The sequence below is a fragment of the Populus trichocarpa genome, chromosome 2 (genome assembly GCF_000002775.5).
Source record: "Populus trichocarpa isolate Nisqually-1 chromosome 2, P.trichocarpa_v4.1, whole genome shotgun sequence".
NCBI lineage: Eukaryota > Viridiplantae > Streptophyta > Magnoliopsida > Malpighiales > Salicaceae > Populus > Populus trichocarpa.
The window spans coordinates 24,177,963-24,193,415 of NC_037286.2; the positions used below are offsets into that span (position 1 = coordinate 24,177,963).

Genomic DNA, 15,453 nt, shown 5'->3' on the forward strand with positions numbered 1-15,453 from the left:
GATGATAACCCTTTGCAAGTTGCAGCTCGGGGATATCTATTTTTAATGCCAAAACTGACAGTGGATGGTTAATCATTGAAGACACAACTCACCAAACAGAACCTCCCTGTCCCCTTCCAATTCACTCATTCTTGAATGACAGTGTATGCAATTATAATTTAAAGCATCCCCTCTATCTTGCTCTCTTGCTTGTATCCCAAGGTGTGAAACAGAGACCAGCACTCCATGTTGCTTCACACTACAACATGTTCGAGGAGTGGCTTCTTGCCCTTTTGCCAGGCCGCATCCACGACCTTTTCCAAGTAAAGAATCGAATCCTGTGTACATCGTATCTTATTTTACCAGATCAAATCAGCATTTCAAAGTTGTGGGCCTGGCATTCTCTACAGCCATTATTGTTACTGCATGCCATGTTCTTTCATCTGTTCTCATCCTTGGCGATGGACTTGCTGTCAAGGATGACAGTTTTTGCCATGGATTCCTAGCCAGTAACCAGGGCTAGTAGAAGCAGAGAACATATGCAGAAAAGGATCAGCAGGACAAAATTACACGATTACACAGGTATGAAGGGGCCAATTTTCAGGAAAAAATGAATCACCTTTCTTAACTTATAAAAGCATATGTTTGAATAATTGAAGAACAGGTAAAATTTGTGTCAATAATGTTTAAATCAGCGCTGATTTGTAATGCTCTAAAGAGTTTCAAAATCCCATGCCGCTCATGCCATTGCTTGCTGGGGTTTCCTTTTCAACCTTGGGAAGTTCATACACAATTGCCTCAGTTGTAGTCATCAAGGAAGACACACTGCATACAATGGAAATTAAATGGTGGTTGCTTCAAGAATGAAAACAAGGTTTAGAAAAATAAGGATACCCTCTTGAAAAGGATTTATAAATACCTCGCAGCATCTACCAAGGCTGTTCTAATGACTTTCAAAGGATCGATAATTCCTGATTTCACCATGTCTACATACTCGCCTATCACAAATAGGAAGCAAGTTAATATCAACGCAACATGACATATAACAATCCATGATATCATACTACTTCTTTCCATTTGGATATTGAAAGGAGAATGGCAAACCTTTGGCTGCATCATATCCAAGGTCAGGGTTGTCCTGCTCCAATAGCTTGCCAACAACAACTGCTCCCTCTACCCCCGCATTGCTAGCAATAGTGTGAACAGGTGTCTACAGACAAAAACATGCTCAATTGAGAACAGACTTATGAAGTGTATAAAACTAGGTTCACATCCTAAGACTATAGACGACACTGCTTGCTTCATTCTGTAAGGAAAAATGATTGATTGCATTCCTTGATAAAAAGAAACTTCAGCAAAATTGTATTTCTAGTAACTTGACAGAATGCGAGTTTAATAAATATCCATTGTCATCATAAATTATGCAACTTCTTGTCACTCCTCCAACCATGTGCGGTGTTAAAAACTTTTAATTACATGAATGGATCATCCATAAAAATGATTCTCTCACATCTTAAAATCAGAAAAAATGTCAATACGCATCAAAGATGAAAATTTGACCAGAAGAACAAAGGTCCGAACCTTGAGAGCATTCTGGATAATCTGGACACCGATCTTCTGATCAAAATTTGCAGTATGCAATTTGTCAAGCTCCTTAGAGGCGTAAAGAAGTGCAACACCCCCACCTGAACAAATGAAGGTTTTTACAGGTTGATGCACCATTACAAACTTAGAAAGAGGTGACCAACCCAGTCAAAGATAGGCTTACCAGGTACAATGCCCTCCTCTACAGCAGCCTTGGTGGCATTCAGAGCATCAGTAACTCTGTCTTTCTTCTCACCAACTTCAGCTTCGCTGGCTCCACCAATCTATCAAGCATAACAGTAAAGCTTGGTTCTGTATAGCAACAATCTGTGGCAGATGATTATCTAAAAGAGAAACCAACCTTTAAAACTGCAACACCACCAGAAAGTTTTGCTAGCCGCTCCTGTAACTTCTCTTTATCATAATCGGAGGTGCTGGTTCCGATAGCAGATCTCAACTGTTTTAACAATTGTACATTAGAAAACTATTACCTACAAAAATTAATCAAGGCAGAGCTTGAGCTTGAGGGAGACAAACCTGCTCACATCTTTCTTCAATGGTTTTCTTGTCACCAAGCCCATCAAGAATAATAGTGTCATCCTTTGATACCGTCACCTACAATTTAGCATATGGAAATGAGTCATAAGGTGAGCATCATGGCAATGGGCCGAAAGGGAAAGAGTGCCAAAAACCGTATTTTCACATGCAAGTCTTGGTCAATTGATATACACAAACAAATAATAGATTTATAGTTTATCTTACCTTTTTGCATGAGCCAAGCATTTCCAATCCCACATTATCAAGGTTCAAGCCGAGCTCTTCGGTTATAACCTACAAATCATTAAAAAAAAAATCAGAGACCAGTTCATGCACAATTCATGTAAAAGTTAAAAGGGAAACATAACTAATCACATGAACCTACCTGACCCCCTGTGAGAATGGAAAGATCCTGCAGACTGGCCTTCCTATTTTCTCCAAATCCAGGTGCTTTGATGGCACAAACCTTGAACCAATTCAAAATCCATTACCCTTAGTAAAACACATAAATCTCGCATAAAGGTCAGCCTTTTCTTTGATTCGGAAACCGGTTTTTTATATGAGAGAATTACATGATACCTTGATTCCAGCACGAAGCTTGTTCAAAATGAGAGTTGCGAGTACCTCACCCTCCAAATCTTCAGCAACAATCAGCAAAGGTCTTTGCCTCTGAGAAACATAGCAAATTGGTTCAAAAATTGGAGAACATAATCAACTCATTTCAATCCTCCCAGTAAACAACCACTGACCTTCAAGGCCAATTCTAAAACTTTGACAGTAGAACTCATGCTTGAGATCTTCTTTTCGTGAATTAAAATGAGAGGATCTTCTAATTCCTGAAAAAGAATAAAAAAGAATTAAGTCTTGGAAAATTTGCATAAAGCACTGTGACTTGAAACAGCACCCATGAGTTCGTTATAAATATTATGAGTTAACTAATTATTAAAGCATGAAGTGCTTACACATTTCTGGTTCTTGTCATTGGTGATAAAATAAGGGGATATATAGCCCCTGTCCAGCTTCATTCCCTCAACAACCTCCAATTCATTATCCATTGTTTTTCCATCCTGACATGAATTTGAGAGAGAAAAGTTCTCAAAATGATAGAAATGAGAAGGAAAGCAAAAGTTTGTTTTGACAGGATAAAAAGGCACCAACGTTGCTAATAGTAAAGACCAATAAAATTCATAAAGCCATGAAAAAATAAACCTATGGGAACTAAATAGCATAAAGGAAGAGATTGACACAAATTCACAAAATAAGGAATAGAGGTGGCAAAGTAATTTCCACCAAAGTTGCTTCTTCCTAAATTTAAGCATCCAATAAATACAGGAAAAACATAGAGAGTCTAGCAGGTTTCTGATGATATAAGCAAGCACAATGATATAGGAGAAAATAATGAAAGAATTCCAAAAGCAGCTTACAGAGATTGTAATGACACCCTCTTTGCCAACTTTCTCCATAGCCTTGGCTATAAGTTCACCAATCTCTCTTTCTCCATTTGCTGATATTGTCCCAACCTTATTACAAAAACATAATTTTAGTAATGCTTAAACTATATCCAATACAAATCTGTTTATTCCATCTAATTCTAACTACTACTTGAGCATTACTTCTCTGTTTTTCTTGGTATTACTAGTCCTATCTCTCGCACTTTGAAACAAAAGTAGGACACAGCAAACCCACCTGGGCTATTTCCTCAGATGTGCTGATCATCCTTGCTCTGCTCTTCAAGCTTGTCACAACAGCTTCAACTGCCATTGAGATGCCACGTCTAAGGTCCATGGCATTCATTCCAGCTGCCACAGACTTGCATCCTTCAGCGAATATTGCACGGGTAAGGACAGTTGCACATGTGGTACCTGCAAACATGTGAAAGAAAGCTCCTTCAACAACCCATCACAAAAGGTTCGACCATTATAATTTACAAAGAAAGAAGACTCTGATCATTCCTAACATTTGCAAGAACAAACACATTATTGCCCACAAAACATGTAAAAATTCATGGCCTTTCAACCTCAAAAAAGATAAATACTGAAAGTTCATATTCAAAATATGAAATCTCACCATCGCCTGCCACATCATTAGTAGCATTTGCAACCTGCTTCACAAGGCTAGCACCAATGTTCTTAACTCTGTCTTGGAATTCAATACTCTTTGCTACAGTTACACCATCTTTTGTCACTTTAGGAGCCCCCCAGCTTTGTTCCAAAACTACATTACGTCCCTGTGGAGAAGCCAAACATTGAAATTTCACGAAATATTTAATTGCAAATGAAGATTGAACCTCCTCCCATCAAAACGAACCACACAATCAACTCATCAATGCACAAACCATACAAGGTACATTTAATCACCAACCTAGTTTGTAAAACCAATTCCACAAAAGAACATAGAAACACATGATCACAACCAAAAAACAACATCAACCAAATAAAGTCGCTCACTTTAGGCCCCATGGTAACTTGAACAGCATCAGCAAGCTCTTCAACACCTCTAAGCATCAAAGCACGAGCTTCAACACCAAATTTGATGTCTTTAGCCGCGTAATTTCTCCTCCAAGCCAATCTACTACCAATCTAAACTCCCACCAAAAAAACAACACACAACCCCCATTAGATTTACACAAACAAAATCAAAATCAACCGTAAACAGATTGAGATTAAAAAATTACCTGCTTGGCGTTGTTGCCAGCCACCCCACTAACAAAAAATGAACAAATAAGAGAGACCCAGATGAGAAAACAACCAAAGTAATCAACTTTCTAGTTTAAGCCATTAACAGAGATACATAGGCAAATTGAAAGTTTACTTACCTGGCTTTGGAGGCGAGGCCAGAGGCAAAACGATACATGGCTCTCTGTAAGTAGAGTAGTGACAGAAAGAGAGTGCGGGTTTATTAGCAAGTAGACGTGGGGTTTAGTGATGGCGAGAGATAGAGAGAGAGAGACAACAATAATGAGGCAGAAAAGCAAAGAAGGAAGAGGAAGGAAAGAGAAGCTGGTTAGGGTTTAGGGTTTTGTGTGGGGGCTAAGGCACCAATCCGGAGCAGTGAGCACACGGAAGTGAAGTCAAGAATCTCTGAGACCAGTAACTGGGCTTGCTGCAAAGATGAAGGGGCCAAGAAAACATTTGGGCTAAAAATAATGAGATATGGGTTTTTTTAATTAATTAATTAATGGGTATTTCTTATTTTTAAGCAAACACAAATTTTACTTCAGAAAATATTTTTTCCATCTCTATTTTTTTTAAGAATGTATTTCTTACATGGAGAATTAAAAAATATATTTTTATTATATATAAATTTTTCAAAATAGAAAACAAGGGCTCCTGTTTGGTTTAAGTTGAAAATATTGAAACGAATTATCATAAAAAATTAAATGAACCAAATAAGATTTTATTTTTATAGTGGAATTTTTTTTCCAATTTTTAGAAAAGCAAATAATTATAAAAAAATAAATTAAAAAACAGCTTTTATTCCTAGTCAGTAAATGTGTTTCTTTAATTTTCTTTTCTTAAAAAAACTGTGAAAAAAAAAACTAAAATTTGTGAACCAATAATCCTCAACTCTTTCTATCTCTTTTTTCTTTAATTTAAATTTAAACATAGGATTTAATTATAATTTCTAACATTTAAATTCTAGGATCAACATGTAACAAAATTTATTAAAAAAATTTAAATGCAGATACGAGGATGTACCTTTAAAATTGTTTAAAATAAAATATTATTCTTTAATGGATAAATCGATATGAAAATATAAAAATAGAAATTATAAATAAAAAATACTTACTAATAAATCATAATAGCTGAAATGATTTTTTTGGTTCTTCAAAATATGTTAGGATTTACTTTAGCTACCCTATCAACCTCACGCTTCACAATAACAAATATATAATCAATGACAAATAATTAAATGTACCTAATTAATTGCTTTTAAAAATTTATTTATCAAATTAAAGAGTTTAATTAATAATTAATATTAGGATATTAATTAGGTTTGATTTGGTCAACTAGATCATGAATTGATCAAATCAGTTTAAAAAAAAAACTTGATTTAGACTAAACTCTGATTAATTATTAATAAATTATCGAGTTGATCTAAAAAGCATATTTGAATTTATTATTTATGATCACAATCCACGGAAAGCTTATAACTATAAGTTGCTTGCTAGTAGGAATTTGGGGTTCAAGTAGAATTTGCAGAGCTGAAAGACATCAAGAGAAGAATTTTAGAGAGCAAACAGAGAAGGAAAAGACAGAACTGAATCAAAATCTCATTCAAGAACTTGGCTTGGCAGAACACATGCTGCTAATTACATTAATACAACATCAAACACCAAATTGTAGGACTTAGACTATATGAGACTCACACAAACACAAAAACTACAACAGACCATGCATAGATTAACCTCCCTACTAACGTTAAACTACACACATATAAAATAGTACCATAAAAGAGGTAAGCTAGTATGAAATTGAGCCACTGTGATCGATCTTATGGAGGATGGAGATGATCTTAGCACTCGTCAAAGGCTTCTCCTGGTAATCATCCAGGCCAGCTTCCATAAATTCTTGAATTTCTTGTTTTACGCAGCGTGTTGATACACCGGCAATCATGCTACGTATGCCCATAGCTCGGAGTTTCCTTGTTGCCTGCCATCAAAGTACTATTTGGTTAGATCCTGCATCTACTTGCAGCTATTAAACATGGTATATATTTCACTGAATGTTGATTGATTGAGATAATAAGGTTGACATACCTCAATGCCATTCATGATAGGCATGTCTCTATCCATCAGAATGAGATCAAACTTTTTTCCCGAGCAATGGATATCAATAGCTTCCTTCCCATTTCTGGCCACCTGGTTTTCTATCCCAAGTTGTTCCAAGAGTCTGTGGTGAATAGTTTGATTGATTGAATCATCGTCCACGACAAGTGCAGTCATCTTGGTTCCCAATTTCCAGCTGCTATTGAAGTTTGTTGCCATTTGTTTTCTCTGACAGCCCTTGCTAGTCTTATTCTCCTGTGGTTCAACTCAGAACAAGTTATAGTGTCAAGCTATTTAAGTCTTAAATATATAGATGAAAAAGTTAAACTAAGAGAGAAACAATTAACCAATGGAATTGATTAAGTTAGTGATTTTTGAGCATATTCTCCAGTCAATGTGTGCACCTCTTGTTTGGTAAATAAGGGAAATGAATGTGATGTCACAACTAAATGCATGCATCTACGAAATGAGACATGCAACTAGAACCTTAAGACAAAATAACCCATCAAGGTATGCTTCATGCCTGGCTCCAATATTATTGCTTACAGTCCACAGAAAAAGTTGTGAGCATGCATCTTCAGGATATTAATTTTTATCCATAGAGGAGGGTTTGGACCTGGCTTGGCATTAGTATCATGTATTTTCGTAAAGGAAAAAGGGTTTAGGAAACATTCAATAGTATTGTATATAAACAATACAGTGTGGCTGGAGATGCTTTAGAGGAAGAAGAAAAACTGATCTGAGACTGGCGGATTCCAAGGAAAGTGATCTCTCCGACTGATTCAACAGTGAAAATGCAAGACATGATCATATATGTGGAAACAGTATCTTTTCCATGGCAAACATTGCAGTTTAAAAAGGTTCCATACCAGCCAATGACTTGGATTGTGTTGAAGATCACAAGATCTACAAAATGAGATTTTATCCCTATTTAGGGATGGCCACAATGAAGAGGTTTCCACAAAATCTTTAAACTTTTTTGCTTAGAATGGATAGCAGCACGCTTTAAAGATTTGAACCAATATTTCTAGCCTGCTTTAGCATTTCTTTCAGTTAATCAGTCCTTGGAAGGTATCCGATTTTTCATTTTAAAGGAAAAGGTTTGAGCTGAAATGATTATTGTTGTGATGCATCATTTCGAAAACCACGTCAATTTCCTTTCCTTTGTGAGTAGATATGCTAGCATCCTGCTTTGCAGATCTGCATCACAATCTAGTATGTAATCTGCTCTTGTTTGCCCAAAAGCGACCTGCTATTAATTATCTTCCCTGTCATTTTACTAAAATCAATACCATAGTAGGTGCATTATCAATGCCAATCCTTCCTCTTTTGTCATGATAATCCAATTTCTCAGTTCAATAAACAGAAACAATATCTAGGAATGAATTAAGACAAAATCTCACAGAAATCTTAGTGGTTTGCAGCTTTCAGGCTTCCATTCTGGTGGCAACTTAAAAGTTAAGCAACTACAAGATGTTTGATTAAGTTTTGGTAATCAATCAAGGTCCCGAATATCATAAAAGATTTGCATACCAGAATTGATGAAACCAACCATATCCCTTCGGTAGCATTTGATTACTGTCTCAGGGCAAAAAAGATGGAGATAATTCGGATAGTAACTATTTTAGAATGATAGAAAGTCATTCCAAAACTATCTCAAATACTGATTTATTTTTATGTTTCCGTCTCCATCTCTTCAACCAAACACGTACTTGTCCCTTATATGCTTGTCTCTTTTTTCATAAAACACTAATCAAACACAACCTCAAAGTATATTATTCACTGGTTAGACTGGGTGACAGACATGCTATGGATTTGAACCTTTTTGAAAGGTTAAGTTGGATGTTCACATTGCAACCCAATGAAAGAATTTTACCAATAAGCTATCATTTGGCTTGCTCATTTTATTTGACTGCCACCCATCACACATGCATCAAACTCTAATGTCTTAAGCAATGTTTTTTAGGTTTGATAAATCAGAGATCATTTCATTTCTAATTAGGTGAGGAAGAGAGCATGCCTCCTTAACCACCGGGTCAATTCTTAAGGTTAGGAAGTACAAGTGTCGCCATACTAGGTTAATAAAGCTCCAAAGCATTTTATAATGGAGATTCAGAGGAGATAATTAAGAGGACTCGACTTTATTGATATCATAGTCGCTGCTGCTACAGCTTCGTGGACTTGTTACTTCTTACTTTAACATTGGACTCATGACAAGTAAGCAAGGCAGGAAAAAAGAAAGAGAAGAAAGGACCAACTTAAACTAATAAATGTACCATAATTTATTGACTTGTGAAGTCCTCTATCAGATCCACAGTTCTTAAAGTTCATCATCAAGCTCCCTCAGAATCGGCAACAGGGTCGCTGGGAAGAATGGCTTCTCAATTGCTTTATTAGCCCCAGCATCAAGAATTGCTTGCTCATGCATTTCACACCAGCAACCAGTCATGCCTATGATCTTACAATTTATGCCCTGGCACGCATATACCTGATAGCCTATCATAAATCATAAAAGATTATAACATATCAGAAGTATGAGTTAGCAGATGCTTGATCATTTAAATCAAACACTTGCTACCCCAAGCCCATTCATGACAGGAAGGCTAATGTCAATGATAATGAGGTCAAAGGTGGAAGATGAAGCTGAAGCGAGGACAAATGCAGATAGGCCATTGCTAGCAGTCTGGGTGTCAACACCATAATATCGAAGAAAGCTCGACTGTGCTATCTGAGAAGACCTGTCACTGTCAACCAGAAGTGCTGAGATCCGGTTCCTCAACTGCAGAACAGGTATTCCACTTCGGCATCGATCATCTGATCGCCTAACAGGGATCATTTCAGGTGCCATTGTTCCTCCAGGATGAAAAATCACAAGAAAGAAAAAAATAAGTCAGCATTTTATTTTATTTTATTTAAAAAAAAAAAAAAAGTCAGCATTTTATTGAAAGCAACAGTGTTGGCACAAATTTATGCATACAGGTTCTTCTATAGGTCATAAATTTGCCCTTGATCGGCAGAGCTAACAACAGTTTTGTTCAATGTCTATATTAGCCAACTTGTTAATTGTATCTGTAAACCCTGTCAAGATCAAGACCATGACTAATAACGGGCAACAAGATTGGACTGTCTCAATGTTAATCTACAGAGTTTATGCCTGGACATGGTATTTTCTTGCCAATAACAGTAACAACGACAAAACAACCCGAATGCAGCAACAAGCATGAAAGAAAAATATTTTCTTTATTTTTCTTTAGAAACAAAGTGCAGTTATAAATGATTCTTCAGTTGCAATAATGGAAAGAAAAAACATAATAAATGCAGCTTATTCAATGGAAGAACTAGTAAGAGAAGCGTTTTTCAGCAGAAAAACACCTCAATCTTCTATCTGTTTGGAGATTTGATGCGGAATAATGAACCAAAAAAATTAAAGCAAGAAAGAAAGAAGTTTTTAGAGAAAAAAACTAAGAATTAAAAGTAGAGAAAAGGAAGAAAAAGCCAAAAAAAAGAGAGAATAATGGTGAAAAAATATGCAACTATGTAATTTTTATTCAAAGCATCAAAATTGTCTCACAAGCCAAAAGAAAAAACATATAAATAGCATAACTATAAATATCTAACTATTAAACTCAACTCATCAATTAAAAATATCTAACATAAATAATTCAAATAAATAAAATAAAACAATGAAAGAGACCCAAATGGATCCAGTCTGTCAACTAAAGAGTGACAGGTTGAGTCATCCTATGTCTTTTTCATCCATGTACTCGTGTAATTGACGGTGTGGATCTGGTATCCCCACCAACTCTCCTGGGATTGGAAAAACTTGACCCCATCGAGTGTAGCTATGGGCAACTCTAATAGTACTATCAATGATCTAGGTCAATCTGCTACAAAGTATCTATAGTGATCCAAGTGCAATCTGAATTAAATCAGCCTATCCAATGAACTAGAAACCGTTGAACCTTACCATTGCTGGTAAAACAAGTTGTTCATCTAAAATAGCATCAATATTATCCTTTTGTGTTGAGCTCAAGGTGAAAAGGGTAAAGGTTTCAATAGGATCATCAAGGTGGAATTTAGGTGGCATCTCAAAGGGATCATTTGGAATAGGATGTGGTTTCTGGTATGCAACTAAATTCTCAATATTAAATGTAGAGTTAATGTCAAAATAAATAACATACATATTTGGATCAACTCGTTGTAACACTTTAAATGGCCCTGCATTACATGAATGCAATTTTTTATTAGTTCCCTAAGGAAACTGCTCGGGTCTAATCCATATCATAACATAGTCTCCCACATTAAATTTATTTTGTCATCTATGTAAATCAGCTTGAAGTTTATATTGCACATTACTTACTTGAATTTGTTTAGTGATCTCAACATGCAAATCTTGAATTATATGTGCAAAATACTAGGCTAACTCAGACACCCTAGCAAGAAGAGACATGGGAAAAAGGTCTAAAGGTTTCTTACGCTTGTAACCATGTACAACTTCAAAAGGACTCATGCCTATTGACATAATTATTAAAGGCAAATTAGGTCATATGAAGAACCAAATCTCAATTTTTATTATGATTATTCACTTGACACCTCAAAAGGTTGCTTAAACTCCTATTAATCACCTTAGTTTGACCATCAGTTTGAGGGTGGTAGGCACTAAAAAACTTCAATTTAGTTCCCATTATATGTCAAAGGATTTCCAGAAATGACTCGTAAATCTAACATCCCTATTCGAGACTATGGTTTAGGGAAGATAATATAACTTGACAATCTCGTCAAAATAGAGTTTTGCAACTTTGGGAGCTGCTGTAATCTTAGTACAAGGGATAAAATGGGTCATCTTAGAGAAGCGATCGACAACCACAAAAATAGAATCATGCTTCTTTGTAGTACGTGGAAGCCTAAATACAAACTTCATACTTACATCCTGCCATGGGCAAAAAGGAACAAGCAATGGGGTGTAAAGACCAGTATTCTATTTTTTATGCATAGCTAGTTGACATGTTTGACATTGACCTACCAACTTAGCTACATTTCTTTTCAAACTAGACCAAAAAAATTGACATTCCACCTCTTCAATGCTTTTATTTCTTCCAAAGTGTCCTGAAAGACCTCCAACATGAATCTCTCATATCAAAAACTCACGCACGGATGTTTTCGGGATATAAAGCTTATTGTCCCGAAATAAATACCCTTCTTGGAGGTGATAACCATTTACAACACGGTTATTCTTATCCTTCAAAGTCATGTATATTTCTTCAAATTCTGGGCAAGATTCATACTCCTCTTTGAGTCTCTCAAATCCAGTAATTTCAACACTTATCATGGATAACAGCATTACCCGGCGACTCAAGGCATTTGCAGTTTTATTCTCCATTCTAGATTTATATTTCAAAACAAATGAATACTCTTGCAAATATTCAACCCAACGACCATGTCTATGATTGAGTTTCTTTTGGGAGTTGATATAGCGGAGGGCCTCATGGTCGGAGTAAAGAACAAGCTCATATGGTAGCAAATAATGATGCCAATAACGTAGGGCTTGAACCATCACATAAAACTTTTTATCATAGGTTGAGTACTTTTGTTTGGCCTGATTATGTTTCTCACTAAAGTAGCTACATGATGATGTTCCTGACTAAGTACTCCACCTAGCTATATCAACTCCTGAGGCATCACATTCTACTTCAAACACCTTAGTAAAGTCGGGGAGCAGCATCACTGGGGCCTCCATCATCTTTTTCTTAACCTCCTCAAATGTCTTATTAGCTTCTTTACTCCATTGAAACTCACCTCGTTTCAAACAATGTAATAGGCAATATGATGGTGTTAAATCCTTTGATGAAACGATGATAAATAGTCGCAAGCCCAAGAAAACTACAAACCTCATGAATAGTCTTAGGCTCTGGCCAATCTATTATCATTTGGAATTTTTGGGGATCCGTAGAGACTCCCTTACATGAAACTATAAACCCTATAAAAACCACTCGATCTGTAAGGAAAGAACACCTTTTGATATTGGCAAACAAACTTTCCTTCCGTGGGGTGGAACAAACTTGAATAAGATGATTTAAATGTTTTTCCTTGGTTTGGCTATAAATAAGGATATTATCAAAATACACCACCAAGAATTTTCTCATAAATGGCCTAAACACCTATGTCATTACTCTCGTAAAAGTGCTTGGTGCATTGGAAATGCTAAAAGGCATGACTAGCCACTCATATAATCCATCCTTAGTCTTAACTCTTAAATGCAGTTTTTCATTTATCTACCGAACGGATCCTAATCTGATGATACCCACTCTTCAGGTTAATCTTAGAAAAAATTTGAGCTCATGCCATCATATTTAGCTTGTCATTCAATCAAGGAATGAGAAAACAATACTTGATTGCAATTCTATTGATGGCTCGGCTATCTATATACATTCATCATTATCCATCTTTCTTAGGTGTTAACAGAGCATGCACTGCATAAGGGCTCAAACTCTCTCGAAGAAATCTCTTTTAAACAAGCCCATAGATCATTTAACTGTAAGAACAATTAAAACTCTAAGCACTGATATTAAATTTAACGCGGAACAATGAACCAAAAGAATTAAAGCAGGAGAGAAAGAAGCAAAGAAAGAGAAGAAAATGCCAAAAAAAGAGAGGAATGGGGGTTAAAAAAATATGAAACTCTGCAATTTTTATTTAATTCATCAAAATTATCTCACAAGTTGAGAGAGAAACATTTAAATAGCATAATCATAAACTTCCAACTATTAGATTCAACCCATTAATTAAAACTATTTAATATAAATAAAATAAAATAATAAAATATACCCAAATAAAATCAACCAAAATATAACAGGGATACCGGGGGTAATAATCCCAAAGCTCAAAGAGAAATGCAAGGGACTTACCAGCAAAGTCTTGCAAAGCTAGTGTTGATGCCAATACAAGTGCCTGCACATAGCTTATATAGGCAGAGCAGGGCTAACCTTTTCCACCTACTTTCAGAATTCCAGTGAGCAAAATGCACAGGCAATGGCAAAAAGTCCTGTCAGAAAACCGAGATTCGCGGAAAAGTGGCTATGCTGAAGGATTCAGAAAAACTGGTAGCTAGATTTTTCTTTCTTTCTTTTAATAGTATATCAGATTTTGTTTTGCCTTTCCCATTAAAACACATAAAATTGAAAAATCACCACGTTCTCGACGAGCAGGCTACTGTTGGTTACCTCCATTTTTGTCTCTGTGCATATCTGGAATTTAAGTTTTAATAAACCCTTGACCGTCAGGGGAAAAAAAATAAATATTTCCTTCTTTTCCTGTATTCATAATATTTTACACCAGCAAAACATGTTTCAGCAAAAAAATGTTTCGAAATGCAGGAGAGCATGGTTTTCGTATTTGCAGTGAAAGGATTGATAACATCCCTGTGGATCAGTCTGGAATGAACACCTCCATCCTTTCTTGTCGTCGGTAATTTTCTTCCTCGAATCCCATTGTGTTGACAGCTTAACTCTGATGAATTGTTCTTGATCCAATACATTACAGAAATTCATGTTTACTTCAGCATGCACATCATTTTCACTAAAACTCTTTATCAACGACAATACAATCATCATTAAAGAAGATGATTTACTATTATGAACCCTCTAAAATTCTGATCAACTAGAACGGAAGAAACACAAGGTGAAGGAAATTAGCTTAGTAAAACGGAGTTCTGCACGGTTCGCGAAACAATAGAGATAATGCCCAGCATTGCATGTCATAGGAGGACGGCAGTCCCACTACTTGACTCTTTCTTCTTCGTTCTTACGCATGCCTCCATAAACCCAAGAAGATTTCTCAGCAGTTTCTAGCCACGTTTGATTCACCACTGTCACTAAGACACTAAGATAGATTGATAGCCGTTTCAAGCAACTTTCTTCATTTGATTACCCTTGTCGTAATTTTTTTCTTGATCATGTGGGGGTTAAAGTTGGTGTTTTCATGATCTGATAAATGGCAATTTGGACTTGGGAGCTCTATTCCGACAGTCAAATGCATATTACATATCGTCTCCTTTGTAGTGCAGGAAACACATTCTTCAAGAAGACTACTAGGGGACAGAATTGTTGGGCACACGTATCCTAGGGCGTCGCCACCTCTAAAGAGCCGCTGTGTTTATGTTCGCTGAGCTTTTGCTCAGCTTCGTCCTTCATTGACAACTGCGCGTCTTTTTCAGCCATAATTATATAGCTCATAACAAGTAGCTAGAAATTTCAGTTTGGGAGACCCAAAATTATTTTTTAAAAAATAAAACTAAAACTTTAAATTTTCTATTTGAGTTATGGAAGGGTAAGAAAAAAAAATCTTTACAGGAGTGGGGCCCTTGCCAGCCCCCCTAATTAACCCCATTTTTTTATTAAAAAAAAACATAATTTTTTTAAAAAAATTAACGGCAATTCATTTTAAAAAAAAATATCAACAATTTTGTATCATGTTATAACTAGATTGATCATCGATCAAACTAGATTAAAACGACTCAATCGCCTCTATTTATAGTGAAACTAGCTCAAGTCAGATCCCAGTTCCACCCACCAGCCAGACGGGGCGGG

The 15,453-nt window shown here is 36.0% G+C and overlaps 3 protein-coding genes across 3 annotated transcripts; all 3 read right to left on the minus strand.

Moving 5' to 3' along the window:
* Nucleotides 1-576: 576 nt before the first annotated feature.
* LOC7471193 (chaperonin CPN60-2, mitochondrial) lies at nucleotides 577-5,176 on the minus strand. Its single transcript, XM_002303055.4, has 18 exons — nucleotides 4,916-5,176; nucleotides 4,775-4,802; nucleotides 4,548-4,679; nucleotides 4,168-4,327; nucleotides 3,787-3,962; nucleotides 3,525-3,620; nucleotides 3,063-3,167; nucleotides 2,850-2,936; nucleotides 2,680-2,769; nucleotides 2,486-2,566; nucleotides 2,326-2,394; nucleotides 2,101-2,178; nucleotides 1,925-2,020; nucleotides 1,748-1,847; nucleotides 1,561-1,664; nucleotides 1,084-1,189; nucleotides 899-977; nucleotides 577-804 (listed from the first exon to the last, which is right to left on the minus strand). Exons 1-18 carry the CDS (start codon nucleotides 4,951-4,953, stop codon nucleotides 702-704), a joined length of 1,728 nt encoding a protein of 575 aa, XP_002303091.1. The 5' UTR covers nucleotides 4,954-5,176; the 3' UTR covers nucleotides 577-701.
* Nucleotides 5,177-6,352: 1,176 nt separating this feature from the next.
* Nucleotides 6,353-7,672, minus strand: LOC7471194 (two-component response regulator 24). Its single transcript, XM_002303056.3, has 2 exons — nucleotides 6,860-7,672; nucleotides 6,353-6,752 (listed from the first exon to the last, which is right to left on the minus strand). The coding sequence occupies exons 1-2, from the start codon at nucleotides 7,085-7,087 to the stop codon at nucleotides 6,564-6,566; spliced, it is 417 nt and encodes a 138-aa protein (XP_002303092.1). The 5' UTR covers nucleotides 7,088-7,672; the 3' UTR covers nucleotides 6,353-6,563.
* Nucleotides 7,673-9,188: 1,516 nt separating this feature from the next.
* LOC7471195 (two-component response regulator 24) lies at nucleotides 9,189-9,716 on the minus strand. Its single transcript, XM_002303057.3, has 2 exons — nucleotides 9,440-9,716; nucleotides 9,189-9,364 (listed from the first exon to the last, which is right to left on the minus strand). Exons 1-2 carry the CDS (start codon nucleotides 9,714-9,716, stop codon nucleotides 9,189-9,191), a joined length of 453 nt encoding a protein of 150 aa, XP_002303093.3.
* Nucleotides 9,717-15,453: the final 5,737 nt, after the last annotated feature.